Genomic DNA, 16,491 nt, shown 5'->3' with positions numbered 1-16,491 from the left:
GATGACAACCTGGTGCACCAAAGGTATGTTCGGAACTTCCATTGATCTGATTCTCTTTAGCACTCAGGGGTCTGTGATGGGAAGGATGGTGGAGCTGGTTTTCTTTTCAGAGAACATGATTTTTTTAGAACTATTTTCCGTGAACATGAATTTTCTTTTAGAACTATTTTCCGAGAACATTTTTGGAACTCGCAGTATCGCCACAGAAGCGCAGCCGACCAGAACCCGCTTGTCAGCGACCCAAGCCATTACCGGGCCGACCCTGCAGGCCCGCACGGCCGCACCCAGGCCCTCCTCCTCCCCGCGCTGCTCGGCCGCAGAGCACCTCGTCTCCTCCGGCGGCAACAGACGCGCGTGTCACCCTCCTTCCCTCGCACCCATCCTCTGTTTCCCGCCACTTGCCCGCGCCACCCCCCCTATTTGATCCCCTCCGCCAAAAATCCCCCGCGAAACCCTAAACCCCGCCGGGAGAAAGCGGCCATCCCTTCCTCGGGCGCTCTCCAATGGCGTCCCGCCGCCTCAGCAACGGCCGCTCCCCTCTCGTCCGGAAGCAGAGCCAGCTCACCGCCTTCTTCGCCTCCACCCCGAAGCCCGCCGCAGAGCCCTCCCCGTCGTCGCTGAACCCTAAGGCGAGGAAGCCCCCTCTCGTCGTGCCATCCCCTTCCCCTTCCCCCGCCGCCTCCATCCCTAAGCCCGCCGCAGAACCCTCCCCGTCGCCGCTGAACCCTAAGGCGAGGAAGCCCCCTCTCGCCGTGCCCTCCCCTCCCCCACCAAAGCCGTCTCCGCCGCCGCAGCCGCAGCAGGAGAAGAAGCATGATGCAGCGGCGGCGCCTGCGGGAGAGGCGGTGGGGCGGCGGCTGCGGGTGTACTGGCCGCTGGACGACGCGTGGTACGAGGGCACGGTGGATGCCTACGACGGGGGCTCCCGCCGGCACCGCGTGAAGTACGACGACGGGGAGGAGGAGGAGGTCGACCTCGTCAAGGAGAAATTCGAGTGGGCCGCCGAGGAGGCGACGCCGCCCCCGGCCAGGAAGCTGCGGCGTCTTCGGAGGATGTCTGACACCGCAAAGGCGAAGTCGCCGTCTGCGCAGGAGCATGAGGAAACTGGGGATTCCACTGAGGACGAGGACTGGAAGAAGGATGCTGCTCCGGAGGATGATTCTGATGGGGAGGAGGTGGAGTTGGATGACGAAGAGGAAGAGGTTGTTGCGGTCAGTTCGCGAAAGGGGAAATCAAGGAACTCCTTGTCCACGTCAGCTTCAGTGTCCACAGTGCGGTCAACGTCTGGTCTTGGCTCAGCATCATCAGGGTCAACGTTGTCAAAGAAGAGGAAACAAGTGGATGTTGGTGCATTGGATTGTGCTAAGAAGTTCAGCTTTCAACTAGCTAACACCCCTGAAAAGGCTGAAATGAAGGTGCCACCGAGCTGTGATACGAGTGAGTAATGGAATCTGAATTGTTGTTGAGTTTGAGTTTGGTGGTTTGGTCTGTAATTTTTGTTGCCATTGTTGCAGGAGAGAGGATTTTAGAGAATGCTCACCTTGCTCTTACTGGAGACCTGTCTGAGCGCTTTGGAAGTCGGCAGATGGAGAAGTTCACATTCCTTGGGCAGTGAGTACTTGCGGAGTACTATTTTGATTATTTCCTCTTGCAGTTTAATTATAGCAGTTTTGACAGCTTGGTTTAAACATTTTATAGTATTTGTCAAAATATTGGGTGTATATCTGGCAAAACACATGCGTTCATTAATGCAATTTATTCTAGCCATACACTTTGCTGTATCAATTGCTTCTTCTTTTCTCAATGGGCCTCTTGTTATGATGTGTTTTCAACTATAGGGGGCGCAAAGATGCAAAAGGGAGACGACCTGCAGACCCAGCCTATGATCCAAGAACTCTCTTCTTGCCTCCCCAGTTCTTGAAGAACTTGACAGGTGGACAGGTAATATGTCCATGCTGACAATTCATCCCTTTTTCTTCTCCTTAACTTGTCTTGAAAACTAACTGTCAGTCTTTATTAATAGAGGCAATGGTGGGAATTTAAATCCCAGCACATGGATAAGGTCCTGTTCTTCAAGGTACAGCTACATTTATCTAGTGCTCACTGAAGTAAAATTAAGGCTGTCGTGATTATTCATTATTCTATGAATTTGAAATAGATGGGCAAATTCTATGAATTGTACGAGATGGATGCTCATGTTGGGGCCAAGGAGCTTGATCTTCAATACATGAAGGTGTAATTGTTTTCTTCCCCTTATTGGTGTTGCTGCTATTACTCCACGTTCCAGCTTTTAACTTCCCTTGTGATCCAGAACTCTGCTCATTTGTTTTGCATCCTATTGTTTTAGGGTGACCAACCTCACTGTGGCTTCCCAGAGAAGAATTTAGCAGTGAATTTGGAGAAACTAGCTCAGAAGGTCAGGACATATTTGATGTAACTTTATTCATCAATAGTAGATAAGTTTTCTTTTTAATAAAAACATTCATTTTATCACAGGGTTATCGCGTTCTGGTTGTAGAGCAGACCGAGACGCCAGACCAGCTTGAACTTCGCCGTAGAGAGACGGGTACAAAAGACAAGGTTTGTTTAGGTCCCATGGTCAACCAGAGTTACCGCTTTTGTAATACCGATATGCACATACCGTGACCACAAAGATATATGCCAAATATAACTAGTTTTTTCTGTTTTGATAACAAATATGTCAGTGATTTAGATTGGAAACTTCTGAGCAGTGTCCTGTTGTTTTCTATTTTTTATGTAAATTCAAATCTTGTTATTGTTGCGCTGGGAACATGACCATATCTATTTTTGTTGTTTTCCTTCTTTACTCAAGGTTGTGAGGCGTGAAATATGTGCAATGGTCACAAAAGGAACACTGACAGAAGGAGAATCCCTTCTGGCGAATCCAGATACGTCATACATCTTGTCCGTGGCTGAAAGTTATCCATGTAATTCAACAAAGAGTCAAGATGGTCATACAATTGGTGTTTGCATAATTGATGTTTCTACAAGCAAATTCATCATTGGACAGGTAGGTGGTATATGATTCTAGCATTTATTTCCAGTCATACTTGCACGCAGAGAAGAACTATCAAGCGCCCCTTATTAATTGTGTAGCCTCTTATCATTATGTAATTGTTGTTTTTCAGTTTCAAGATGACCCTGAACGTCATGTGCTATGTTCCATTTTGTCTGAAATACGACCTGTGGAAATCATAAAGCCAGCTAAGATGCTGAGTGCAGAAACTGAGAGGGCACTGAAAAACAATACAAGAGACCCTTTGATAAATGCTTTGCTTCCATCTACGGAATTTTGGGATGCAGAGAAAACTATTCAGGTAATAGAGCAATACTACAGCTCATCAGATAATCTCACTGCGTCACGAAACACTGTTGGTGTACAAAACAATGTGGGCTGTCTGCCTGACCTATTAAGTGAGCTAATTGAAGCTGGTGATCGAGCGTATGCGCTTTCTGCTCTTGGAGGTTCTTTGTTTTACTTAAAGCAAGTCCTTCTGGATGACAAATTGCTTCCATGTGCTGAATTTGAGCCCCTGACATGCTCGGGGCTCATCAACAATATGCGGAAGCATATGATACTTGATGCTGCCGCACTGGAAAATTTGGAGATCCTAGAGAATGCAACTGGTGGTCTCTCAGGGTACTACCTGCTTTAAACTCTTTATTTCTGTCTATATATTGAACTCTGTTAAGTGACACTGACAACATACTTTTGCGTATACTTTCAGGACCTTGTATGAACAATTGAATCATTGTGTTACTGGATTTGGGAAAAGATTGCTCAAACGGTGGATTGTAAGGCCTTTGTATGATTGCAAAGCAATACTACAGCGTCAAGGTGCCATTGCTATTTTCAAGGTTTGTGTTTTATGTAAATAATTTTCCTAGCATAAAGCTTGTTTTGCTATTCACGTAGGATTATTTGAAAACGGTATTTGCATAGCTATAATGACAAATCAGCAATGAAGACATATAACATAGTAATGGAAGCTATTTTTGGGTTGGTGTGTTTTGCTTGGGCAAAATTTGATTTACATGCAAGAGTAACACTTCAGATACATGCAAATACGATATCTTAATGATGGGATTTTCTTCTCTACTTGATCATAGAATAGGCAATGCGGCATCAGTTTGTGTACCAGGGGATATTTAGAAAAACGAGTCTGGAAAAACGAGATGGAAAACTGTAGATGCATGTATGCCATCTGGTTTCACTTACCTTTAGTACTAAGTGACAAAGCATAACAAACCCATAAGTTTTTCTTGGTTCATAGAGCACATACATGATCATATCACAAACCCATATTTGGTTTTCTTTCCTTCTTTTAAATTGCTTACAGCATAAAATAACAGAGTGCTTGCATCTATTTTTTAGTGATGTCTATCTTGCATTTCACTATAGAAAAGGCACCACCGACTCCACCACTAGCAATACCTGACATGTCGCTTTCCACCACACGGGGGCCATTGCCATGGAATTCATTCCAACCACCACGCTCTTAGGAACCCACTATCATTGCCTACTGGGGGTCGATGCCCCGACATCCTCTGCCTGCAAGCAGATTGCGGTGCCGCACTGGCCGCTCACCCTTTGTCCCTGATGCACCAAATCACCGCCTGCATTCCACAGGACCACTGCTCTGGTATCCACCCCAAGTTGAAAGGAAGGGTCAAGCTGCTGTTGTCGCACGGGGCCCTTCTGGACGCCTGAAAGCACCCACTCCCACTGTCAGCCTAAGATAAAGCCCCCCTCGCCCCCCTTGCCCGCCTCTCCCCTGGAGAAGGAAGTCGCATCGATCCGGTTGAAGGGCCCAGTGAGCAACACGAGGGCCATATGCACAAAAGGACACTCTTTTGTCCATTATATCTATCAGTGTATATAATTCAACAAAGCCCAGAGATGATAGTACATCAGTTCTTGAATACACATTGACCTAAACACCACACAGTTATGGTATCAGTATGGCTACAACATAATCCAGAAAGTTACAAGCAAGGCAATACATGGAAATGTTCTTGTGGTACATTAGGACTTTTGTGTTTATCTTAGCATACAGCAAAATCCAGAGAAAGATTCTATGCTTTGACTTCTTTTTTTCTGGATCTTTTGAGCCCTTTTCCATGCAAATGTTTTGTTGCCACAAAAATTGACATCCAAACATTTTTTTTCAATTGAAAAAACTAATTCGTATCACTATATGTTTAATAACTTCTACAAATATATAATTAGAAGTGGAATAAACAAAGGTGTGTGTTGGATATTGGGTTGTTCAAACAAAAGATAAAGAGAATGGTGTTAGCATTGCAAAAACAAATTTATGAACTTCTTGCTTCTATTTCCTCTAGCAAAATCCCAACATCAACTTTAGCCTCATAAGATCAATAGCAGTATAGCACACATATGCATGGAAACTTACAAATATATCTATATGGTTACTATTTCTCTCACAATCGAGCATACTGTAGACCAAGAGTGAAATGCCCCATTAGACCATAAACTCAAATTGAAAGAACAGTTTAGGCCTTAAAGTAAAAAACTGCACATTTTAGGACAAATTGTTTTAAGCGATACACTTAAGGCCAAAAAATGGTTTGAGAGGAAATAACTGCACACGTGACTGCCACGTCGTCAGAGCCTGAACTGCGGGTGCTAGTCTAATACATGATATCCCAAGAAGGAAGTATCTGCACCGCCACATTTACTGGAAGAGGATGGATGCAAAGTGTTGGACCAGGAAATGAAGCAAGCACCAAAACACACACGTTGAGACAGAGGTATAACTGCACACGTGACTGCCATGTCGTCAGAGCCTGAACTGCGGGTGCTAGTCTAATACATGATATCCCAAGAAGGAAGTATCTGCACGGTCACATTTACTGGAAGAGGATGGATGCAAAGTGTTGGACCAGGAAATGAAGCAAGAACCAAAACACACACGTTGAGACAGAGGTTACCACTATCCAATGCGTCTTCTTCATCTTCTTCGTGGCGCCGATCACGGCACTCAACTGCGTGGTGTACCTGTGTGTGATAGTGTCTGTGCTCTACCTGTGTTGGCTCCCGGACCTGGACGCACTTCACCAGCTCCATCTATATCTCCACCCCCAACACATTACCAAGCCCATGGCTGCCTACTCCACCTCCGCCGTTGCGCTGCACTTCCCGCTCAACCTGCTCCTTGCCTTTGTCCTCGGCTTCGGCGTGGCGGCCGAGCAGGCGTTCACCAATACCAACATGGAGCTCTTTCTGCTCGCCTATGTCAGCTGGGCACACACGCTTGAGGACACCTTCGTGGGCTTCGTGTGTGCCACCGCCTTTGCCTGGAGGGACTTCTCACCTAGGGCTGGACCAAAAGCTCGTAGCTCGCGAGCTTAATGAGCGCTAGATAGCACAGCTTGATAAGCTCATAGCTCACTTAATGAACAGAGCCAATCATTGATTTCAGCTCGTCAAACTTAATGAGCTTAACAAACGAGCTAATGAGTTTCACGAGCAGCTCGTTAAGCTTGTTAGTACAACACAACACATATTGTTATCTCGCATGACAACATTTCATGGCATCTCAACCACAAGATTTTTTGCTCGTTAAGCTTAACGAGCCGAGCAGCTCGTTAATTTTCTCTCGCCGACGGCCATGGCTCGGTGCAGCTCGACGGACAGCGGACTGCATTGAGGCATGGCGTGGTGGCGTCGGCCGGCAACGTGCTCCTTTAATTTTATCCATTTTGCACCCACCCCCCCTGCCGCGCCCTCCTGAACCGTTTGGCCGTAAGTGTATCACTTAAAACAGTTCATGGTTTGAAGTGTGCAGTTTTTGAGTTTAGGGACTAGACTGTTCTTTCAATGTGAGTTTATGGCCTAATAGAGCATTTCACTCAATTAACACAATTATTTACATAGGGGTGGGTGCCATTTAATTAATTATGACCAAGTTATTAAATGCTTTAGTACTTAGAACTGTTTTGATGTGCTTGTTGTTGCTGTCACTTTGTTCCTTAATGCTAAGTTGCTCATCTCGAGTATTAAAGAAAACCTGACCATTATATGGATCATATCTTATAGCCTTGGGATAATTACTATTCTTTGAGCTTATGAAGTATATGATGGTTATCTATTCATGGTGGGAAGCTTGTGCAGTCTCCTCAAATTAAAACGCTGCAACATAGTTATTAATGTGTGAACAAAATTATGAAATTTCAAACTGATGATTACCATATAATAGTATATTCTGATTGTGCATCTGTTTTCACTGTATATATGTATGTATCGAAGTCAGAAATTTGCTTTCATGTTTCACGTGATTATGCTTGTCATTTTACTTTTCGTTGTTGTTTTTAACGCTTTATTCATCTTTCCAGGGAGTCGGGCATGAATGTGCTATGCAGTTCCGTAAAGATTTATGTAGGCTTCCAGACATGGAGCGTCTGCTTGCACACCTTTTCTCTAGATGGTAAGTCAATACCATACCTTATTAGTAGTGACATTGTGCAATAAGCTGGATTTGTTTGACTTTTGACTTTTGCATTATATATATTTTTGCTCCAGGTTTAGCTATAGAAGTTTGCATTGCTTTTCTACTCTTGGACCTTTGAAATGTACTCTCTTATTCTTAATGACTCATACTACATTCTTTGCAGTGGTGAAAATGGGAGATCTAAGTCAGTTGTTCTATATGAAGACACAGCAAAGAGACTGCTCCAGCAGTTCACTGCTGCCCTTCGTGGTTGCCAGCAAATGTTTCAGGCATGTTCTTCTATTAGGGCGTTGACAGGCACAGAGGGGTCTTCTCTACTAAATGATTTGCTTTCACCAGGTAGTAATAACAACTTTCTTCATTAGTTAAGCTACACGAGGGGTCTTCTCTACACGGTGTCTGTTTTTTATCAGATTGTTTAACTGCCTCTAATGTGTAAGGTAACCTTCAAGCTCTAACTGTTTACAGGCAAAGGGTTACCAGATGTGTCATCTGTTTTAGATTACTTCAGGGATGCATTTGATTGGTCAGAGGCTGATCATAATGGTCGGATCATACCTCTTGAAGGTTGTGACCCTGAATATGATGCCACTTCCTGTGCCATAGAGGAGATCGAATCCAGTCTACAGGAGTACCTGAAGGAGCAAAGAAAGCTACTGAGGGATTCATCGGTAGTGCTATGCGTCACTAATGTTTCAAATGTCGACCATTTATTAGTTTATTTAGCAATTACTAATAATTGGTTTACTGGTGCAGGTTAAGTATGTAAATGTTGGAAAGGATACTTACCTTATTGAAGTGTCTGAGAGCCTGAGGGGTTCTGTTCCTAGTGACTATGAGTTGCAGTCTACAAAAAAGGTAATTTGACATGAATTTTCTTGTACTTGAATACGAGCATGGAATTGTACTGATACTGTTGCATGTTGTTTGGGGTGTTGATGCATGTAGTGCTATGCGGTTAGAAAAGAAAGAAAGAAAAAGATAGTCAGACTGCTCTGAGGAGGATGTAATCAATTGTTCATGCCAAAGTGATTGGTTGAAAGTTGAAACTTGAAACATGCTTTTTAGTGGATTAGTTTGACATAACTGTCATGCCTCAGTGTGTTAGAGCCTTGGAATCGGAGGGCATAGCCGTGGCCTGGAGGTGCCTGAGGGCCGATGAACGATGAAGGTCCACTGGGCGTGCGCATCTTGCCGGTGTTGTGGGGTGACAGGGGAGGAATAGAAGAGCTTGGGGAAAATGGCCTAATATTATTGGTTGCTTGAGTTTGTCCGTACTCTCTGTATATTACAGAAAGTGCTAGTTCTAATTATCTTGCTAAAGGAAGCTTATCCTACTAAGAATTGACTTCTTTCAATCAGGGTGCTTAGTTCCAGTACTGTTTGTGTATAACCTTTCAGTCTATCCATCCTTGGTGTTAGTTGGACAACAACATTGGGATTGGTTTTGATATTTGTGTTTTTAAGAACAGTGATTTGAAACCCCTCTTTAGACCTCATATTAAATGACCAACACGTTGAAGACCTGGGTGGGTTTGCTATTTGCCTTTGCAGCATAAGCAATGTGCTCAGGAAATGTCAAGGTGGTGATTGTTAATGGCTAATTCACCCCTTTTCTTTTGCTTGACTTGTTGGGTTGATGATCCACTGATTAAGTCCATGGCTCCAATCCTTTGAAATGGTTTCTTCTAAGGCATGATGAGCTGATTACTGTCACGAGCTGTTCTATTTTGGCCCTTTGCTGGGTTGTTGTTTTGTACTAACTCTCTGCAGCATTCAATGCATTTGCTCACTTTGCCTCAACACATTGAAAATGTTCTATAAAGGCTTATAGATGTTTTATTGAAACTGATATTTCTGTTATTTGAAGTTCATAACATAATTTCAACTTTTGGCTAGGGTGTCTGCCGGTACTGGACACCAGAAGTAAAACAACTAATATCAGAACTTTCTAAGGTTGCAACGGATAAAGAATCAATATTGAAAGGCATTCTTCAGAAACTGATTCAACGCTTTATTGAGCATCACAGCAAGTGGAGACAGTTGGTGTCTGTGTCTGCTGGTAACACTGCATCTGATGTTATTTTATTTCATTCTGTGCCCCATTGTTAGCAACTTAGTTCGACCAAATTCCTTATTGCTCCTTGTTAGTTTTCACTGTACTCCCGATCTGCTATGGCAGTTAATTGCTTCTACTAAAAAATTGGTTGTAGTTGTATGTTTCTGGCATTATATTGCCAGCTGCTGGGCAGCAACAAGGGTGATATCACATTTAAGGGATAGATGGATTTTTTGAGAGAATGTTACTAGTTTTGCATACTCTCTGAATCAACTGATCACCTTTCTACATATATAGAACTATTTAGCTTCTGCACCGCAGGAAAGATGTATTCTTCTGTATGAATTATGGTGCTAAATCTTTATGGACATAAGGACATATAAGTAGAATGATGTTTGTCACAAAAGCTCACTAGATATTATGTTGGTTTTATCATGCAGAGATTGATGTTTTGGTTAGTCTTTCTATTGCGGGTGATTATTTTGAGGGGCCAACATGCTGTCCAACTATCAGAGAATTGTGTGGTCCAGATGATACTCCTACTTTCCATGCAAGAAATCTTGGGCATCCCATTATTCGAAGTGATTCGTTAAGCATGGGTTCATTTGTACCAAATAACATTAACATGGGTGGGCCAGGAAATGCCAGCTTTATTGTTCTTACTGGTCCAAATATGGGTGGTAAATCAACTCTCCTGCGTCAAGTTTGTCTTACCATAATATTGGCACAGGTAATCCACTATCTTATATTGACACAGTTATTCCACCATCATAACTGTCAATGCTGCTTGTTAACTGCTCTCATGCTTTGACAGATTGGAGCAAATGTTCCGGCGGAAAACCTTGAGCTTTCTCTTGTTGACCGTATCTTTGTTCGCATGGGAGCAAGGGATCATATTATGGCTGGAAAAAGTACATTCTTGGTGGAGCTCATGGAGACTGCTTCCGTGCTTGTAAGATTTCTCTTTCAGATATGAATGGCTGTCACAGTTTTCATGTTTGCTTATCTATTTATTACTTCTGTTATGACTTTTGCTTCAGTCGTCAGCTACCAAGAATTCTCTTGTGGCTTTAGATGAGCTTGGGCGGGGCACATCGACTTCTGATGGACAAGCTATTGCGTACGTTCAATTAAAGATCATATCATTGAGTTGTTATGTCCTCTTGACATTATTTATCATTTTGTTACCTCATTTACTATCACAACTCTGAGATGATTGATTTGCTGCCTTATGGACTATAACAGGGCATCTGTTCTAGATTATCTAGTTCATCGTGTGCAGTGTCTAGGCTTGTTTTCTACCCACTACCATAAGTTAGCAGTGGAACATGAGGATAGCAAGGTAAAGTGTCCATATCATGCTTTGAATTCAACCATATACAGGTGTTAACCTGTGTATTTGAATACCTCATATTGTAGGTATCACTTTGCCATATGGCATGCCAAGTAGGCACTGGAGAAGGAGGTTTGGAAGAAGTGACTTTCCTTTACAGATTAACAGCTGGTTCATGTCCCAAAAGCTATGGCGTGAATGTTGCTCGATTAGCAGGTTATTTCCAAGCCAGTATTTTTGTTTTTGCAGTGCACTTACTCAAATTTGAATGCTCTTTTTGCCTGAGGCTTTACTAAGTTAGCACAAAAGGAAACACTAAGTGCTGCATGCTCATTTTGTTTTCTCCATCCAGGAATACCTGCATCAGTGCTTCAAAGGGCTAATGAGAAGTCAATTGACTTTGAGGCTAATTATGGGAAACGCCGCTGTGCAACTAAAGATAAAGCGATCTGTACACAGGAGGATAACTTTGCTACCATTAAGGATTTGTTCTGTGTTGTGAAGGCAGGGAATCATCAAGAAGATCAGGCAACAAGCTTAAGCAGGATTCGTGAAGTACAGATGCGTGCCAGGGAGATTGCATGACCCATTTAATCAGAGATCAGGCATCAAACTGACTATGGAAGCATAGTCAGTTTGCATGACCCATTTAATCAGAGGAGATTGCCCCAGTTTTTCTTCTTTTGCCTACTTGGCGGCCCTTTTGGATTGGCATCATTTTGAAAATGCAGTATTGTCAAGCTACGGAGTATGAAGCATCACAGGAGTATTGAGGCAATGGGGCAGGACATGGTTTTGCAGCGGTGAGATATGATTCGCATGGAGCTTACGAAAAGGCCAAGGGTGGCCACCTGGCCTGCCTGCACAATTTTGAAGCCGAGGGTGCTTAGTTTAGTATGCCCAACTGAGTGACTAGAGGGAAGGAAATGTTGCTCTAACTGTAGCATAATCTCTGCGAAGTATGTAATTGGGTAGTAGATGGTCAGAGACTCAGAGTCGTGTATATAGCTACTGAAAATCTAACTACGTTGGTCAGCTAATCCAAGCACCAGCATCTCGAAACTACTATGCAGCCGATACATAGCAGCCGAACATTGGACGATGCGTGATCTAACCACTGGCCTCCACTTTGTCCAACGCCTCCACTTTGCCAGCATCTAAGGGCAATACCCAAAAAGATGTCATTTGTCCATGGACATGGTCGGACGTGTCTGCGGACAGCGATTGGGTGCTCAGCCACCTAATGTTGTCACTTATTTCTCCCCCATTTTATCACTTCAAATACAAAATTTAGACATGGTTTGAATATATTACAAGCTAACTAGATACAAATTATGTTAACTAAACCTTCTAAAACCTACTCCCTTTGTAAACTAACATAAGAGCGTTTAGATCACGATCTAAATGCTCTTATGTTAGTTTACAAAGAGAGTACATGATGAGCTGGGCATGATTTTGAGTGCATGTATAGAAGCCGGCTCCAATGTCATCGCTCTAGCCGTGGGCGTTGCCCAAGCCCTCGTGGGATCCGTCCTTGGTCGTTGTGTCATGCTCATGTTGCCCAAGCCGTCGTGTGATCTGTCCCGGGTTGATGTGTCAGGCTCATGTTGTAGGTTCTGAGTGTTTTTTTGCAGATCCCTCAATAGGATATCTGCCAGACGAATAGATCAGATGGTAATAGTGACAGAGTTTACCAGGTTTAGGCTCTTGATATATGACGTAATATGTATTCCTGCTAGTGTATTTTAATTGTATAGGGTTACATAGATCAAGGGGCTGAGCAAAGTTCTTAGGTTCTATTTGTCTATATTTAACTAGCCTCACGCTGGATTATATGGCTACCGGGGCCTAAGGTTATAGGTACTAAGTTGGTTAGGAGGAGTCCTCCGAGCGTTGGTTGTCTTGTCGTGTACTCCAAGCCTTCTTAGCCAAGCCTTCCTAGCCCATCTGGTTGTAAGACCATGGGCTTGGTTGATTAGCCCATGAGTTACCGACCTAGGGGCTCCAGGCTGATTTCTGCTAGGGCGAGGCAACCTTGGCCGTAACACCGTCAGTAGCCCCCGAATTGATCCTCGAATCCGACTTCTTTCTGAGCGGGGTCGATTTGCTCGTGCGGCCCGCACAAGCTTGTTGAAGTCAAAACTGACTCTCCTCTTCTGGAATTGTTGATGTAGATAGCTGATCTCCACAACGAAGTCATCTCGAAAAGTAGGCCCCCGTAGGCCGGTTTCCCGTGGAGTAGTCGTGAAATCTATTGGAACCAGAGCCCAAGTCCTAGAGAGAGACTGGACCAGACTCGACTTCAATTGGTCGAACCAGACCATATTGGTCAGGCCAACAACATGAGGCGCTTGTGGGTTTTTGGGACCCACTCGTGCCACGTCCTGTTAGTCATTATGACATCCGCTCGTGCCACGTCCTGGCAGTCATTATGACATGACTAGACGACACGTTTCAGGTACCGGTGCCATTAATAGAAATGCCTCGACCTTCACGCGTTTTAAGCGTGGTTAGTGGTGAATGAGTAGCCCAAACCCACCGCATGTCACGACATTACACCCGCTGCTTCCTATCTCGCAGGGATTCGTAAAGAAGAAAAACCCACCGAGCGAGACACGTGCCTAGTTTCTCCTCTTTCATCCATCTCTCTCAAGCACCCTGCCGCCATTGCTGCTGATGCCTAAGCTCCACTGCTTGCTCCACCTCGCTCACCAACGCACGTGCACCATTGATGGCTCCCAAATCGAGCAACACATGGGCGGCAAAGAGTGACATATGGGGAAAAGGACACCACCGACAAAGGACCTGCCGTACCCAAAGGCAAGCTCAAGGCGGCTTCCGACACCAAGGGCAAATGGATGCCCTCCACCGCCACTGCTGGGCGCCTCCAGCACCTCACCGAGATTGACCATCTTCTGCCGCCAGGGTTTGTTGACTGGAGGTCGCTGGTAACGGAGGACGAGGACGGGGAGACTATCGTCGAGTCCATCCCATGCCCGTGTGGAGAAGAGCGGGTATGCTTGATACGTCCATTTTGCATCGTGTTTTTCTACTGTTATTTATAGTGTTTTTATCCATTATAGCACTTTTGTGGAGTAATTCTAATGCCTTTTTTTCTAGGAATATGCAAGGTTAACACAAAGAGGGAGAATACCGACAGCTAGAATTTTGGACCTGAAAAAGCTATGTCAGAGATACCTATTCTGCACATCTCCAAATGAGCTGAAATTTCACGGAGAATTATTTTGGAATATATAAAAAACATTGGAGAAAAGAAATACCAGAGGGGCCACCTAGGTGCCTACTAGGCACCAGGGCGCGCCACTCCCTCCAAGCACGCACTGGTGGGTAGTGGGCTTCCTGGCCCACCTCCGGTGCCCATCTTCCGGTACATAAGGTCTTTTGACCTAGAAAAAATAAATAAGAAGAGGACTTTCGGGATGGAGAGCGTGGCCGTCTCGAGGCGGAACTTGGGCAGGAGCACTTTTGCTCTCTGGCGGAGCGATTTCGCCGAGGATACTTCCCTCCGGGAGGGGGAAATCGAAGCTATCATCATCACCAACAACCCTCTCACCGCGGGAGGGCCAATTTACATCAACATCTTCACCAGTACCATCTCATCTCAAAACCCTAGTTCATCTCTTGTGTTCAATCTTTGTATCAAAACCACAGATTGGTACCTGTGGGTGACTAGTAGTGTTGATTACATCTTGTAGTTGATGCTAGCCGGTTATTTGGTGGAAGATTATATGTTCAAATCTATCATGATATTTAATACCCCTCTGATCTTGAGCATGAATATGTTTTGTGAGTAGTTAGTTTTGTTCTTGAGGACATGGGAGAAGTCTCGTCATAAGTAATCATGTGAATTTGATATTCGTTTGATATTTTGATGATATGTATGTTGTGATTCCCTTAGTGGAGTTATGTGAACATTGACTACATGACACTTCACCATATTTTGGCCTAAGGGAATGCATTATGGAGTAGTTATTAGAAGACGGGTTGCTAGAGTGACAGTAACTTAAACCCTAGTTTATGCGTTATTTCGTAAGGGGTTGATTTGGATCCATATGTTTAATGCTATGGTTAGATTCTATCTTAATTCTTCTTTCGTAGTTGCGGATTCTTGCGAGAGAGATTAATCATAAGTGGGAGGCTTGTTCAAGTAAGAACATCACCCATGCACCGGTCCACCCGCATATCAAATTATCAAAGTAGCGAACGCATCAAACCAACATGATGAAAGTGACTAGATGAAATTCCCGTGTGTCCTCAAAACGCTGTGCTTGCTATAAGAGATTGTTTTGGCCTGTCCTTTGCTACAAAAAGGATTGGTACTACCTTGCTGCACCTATTGTTACTATTGCTACTTGTCACTTGTTACAAATTATCTTTCTATCAAACTACCCGCTATCGACAATTTCAGTGCTTGCAGAAATTACCTTGCCGAAAATCGCTTGTCATTTCCCTCTGCTCCCCGTTGGGTTCGACACTCTTACTTATCTAAAGGACTATGATTGATCCCCTATACTTGTGGGTCATCAAGACTCTTTTCTGGTGCCGTTGCTGAGGAGTGAAGCGCTCTTGGTAAGTGGAAATTGGTAAGGAAAATGTTATACTACGTGCTGAAATTTATTGTTACATGTCACTATGGAGAACAACCCTTTGAGGGGCTTGTTCGGGGTATCTTCACCTCGACCGGAAACACAAAGAGTTGCCCCTAAACCTACTGCACCTACTGAAAATATTGGTTATGAAATTCCTTCGGGTATGATAGAGCAACTGCTAGCTAATCCTTATGCAGGAGATGAAACGAAGTATCCTGATATGCATTTGATACATGTGGATGAAATTTGTGGATTGTTTAAGCTTCCAGGTTTACCCGGAGAAGAGGTTAATAAGAAGGTTTTCCCTTTAACTTTGTGGGTAAAAGCATTGACATGGTATAGGCTATGTGATGATATTGGAGCTTGGAACCAGAACCGGCTGAAAATGTAATTTCACCAAAAGTTCTATCCTATGCATCTAGTTCATCGTGATCGGAATTATACACATAATTTTTGGCCTCGTGAAGGAGAAAGTATAGCTCAAGCTTGGGGGAGGATTAAGTCAATGTTATATTCATGCCCCAATCATGAGCTCTCAAGAGAAATTATTATACAGAATTTTTATGCCCGACTTTCTCGTAATGATCGATCCATGCTCGATACTTCTTGTACTGGTTCTTTTATGAAGAAGACTGTTTAACTCAGATGAGATCTCTTGGAAAGAATTAAACACAACTCTAAAGATTGGGAACTCGACGAAGGTAAGGATTCAGGTATAAAACTTGAGTTTGATTGTGTTAAAACTTTTATGCATACCGATGCTTTTCACAAGTTTAGCACTAATTATGAACTTGACTCTGAGATAGTAGCTTCTTTTTTTGAATCATTTGCTACTCATGTTGATAACCCTAAGGAGAAGTGGTTTAAATATCATCCCCCTATTAAAGAAAATATTGGGGAACCAGTTATAGTTAAGGATGAAACTATCATTTACAATGTTGATCCAGTTGTGCCTACTGGTTATATTGAAAAACCACCTTTCCCTATTAGGAT

At 43.7% G+C, this 16,491-nt stretch overlaps 1 protein-coding gene across 1 annotated transcript; it reads left to right on the top strand.

The window, feature by feature from the left end:
- The first annotated feature begins 347 nt into the window (after positions 1–347).
- On the top strand, positions 348–12,084 carry LOC125509282 (DNA mismatch repair protein MSH6-like). Its single transcript, XM_048674210.1, has 21 exons — positions 348–1,437; positions 1,515–1,611; positions 1,839–1,941; positions 2,024–2,077; positions 2,159–2,233; positions 2,348–2,416; positions 2,497–2,580; positions 2,834–3,031; positions 3,150–3,661; positions 3,750–3,879; positions 7,381–7,472; positions 7,660–7,835; positions 7,965–8,167; positions 8,253–8,354; positions 9,396–9,558; positions 9,996–10,285; positions 10,370–10,507; positions 10,596–10,675; positions 10,801–10,897; positions 10,975–11,104; positions 11,241–12,084. The coding sequence occupies exons 1-21, from the start codon at positions 504–506 to the stop codon at positions 11,471–11,473; spliced, it is 3,960 nt and encodes a 1,319-aa protein (XP_048530167.1). The 5' UTR covers positions 348–503; the 3' UTR covers positions 11,474–12,084.
- The last annotated feature ends 4,407 nt before the right edge of the window (positions 12,085–16,491 follow it).

This window comes from Triticum urartu, chromosome 5 (genome assembly GCF_003073215.2).
Source record: "Triticum urartu cultivar G1812 chromosome 5, Tu2.1, whole genome shotgun sequence".
NCBI lineage: Eukaryota > Viridiplantae > Streptophyta > Magnoliopsida > Poales > Poaceae > Triticum > Triticum urartu.
This window is presented reverse-complemented; position numbering and strand designations above follow the sequence as displayed.

What these genes read in the sequence shown, in the direction of transcription:
- LOC125509282 (XM_048674210.1), top strand. Translation starts at nt 504, where the DNA reads ATGGCGTCCCGCCGCCTCAGCAACGGCCGCTCCCCTCTCGTCCGGAAG. An exon ending in TGGAGAAACTAGCTCAGAAG is followed by an intron (nt 2,417 to 2,496) that starts GTCAGGACATAT and finishes ATTTTATCACAG; the next exon opens with GGTTATCGCGTTCTGGTTGT. An exon ending in AGTTGCAGTCTACAAAAAAG is followed by an intron (nt 8,355 to 9,395) that starts GTAATTTGACAT and finishes ACTTTTGGCTAG; the next exon opens with GGTGTCTGCCGGTACTGGAC.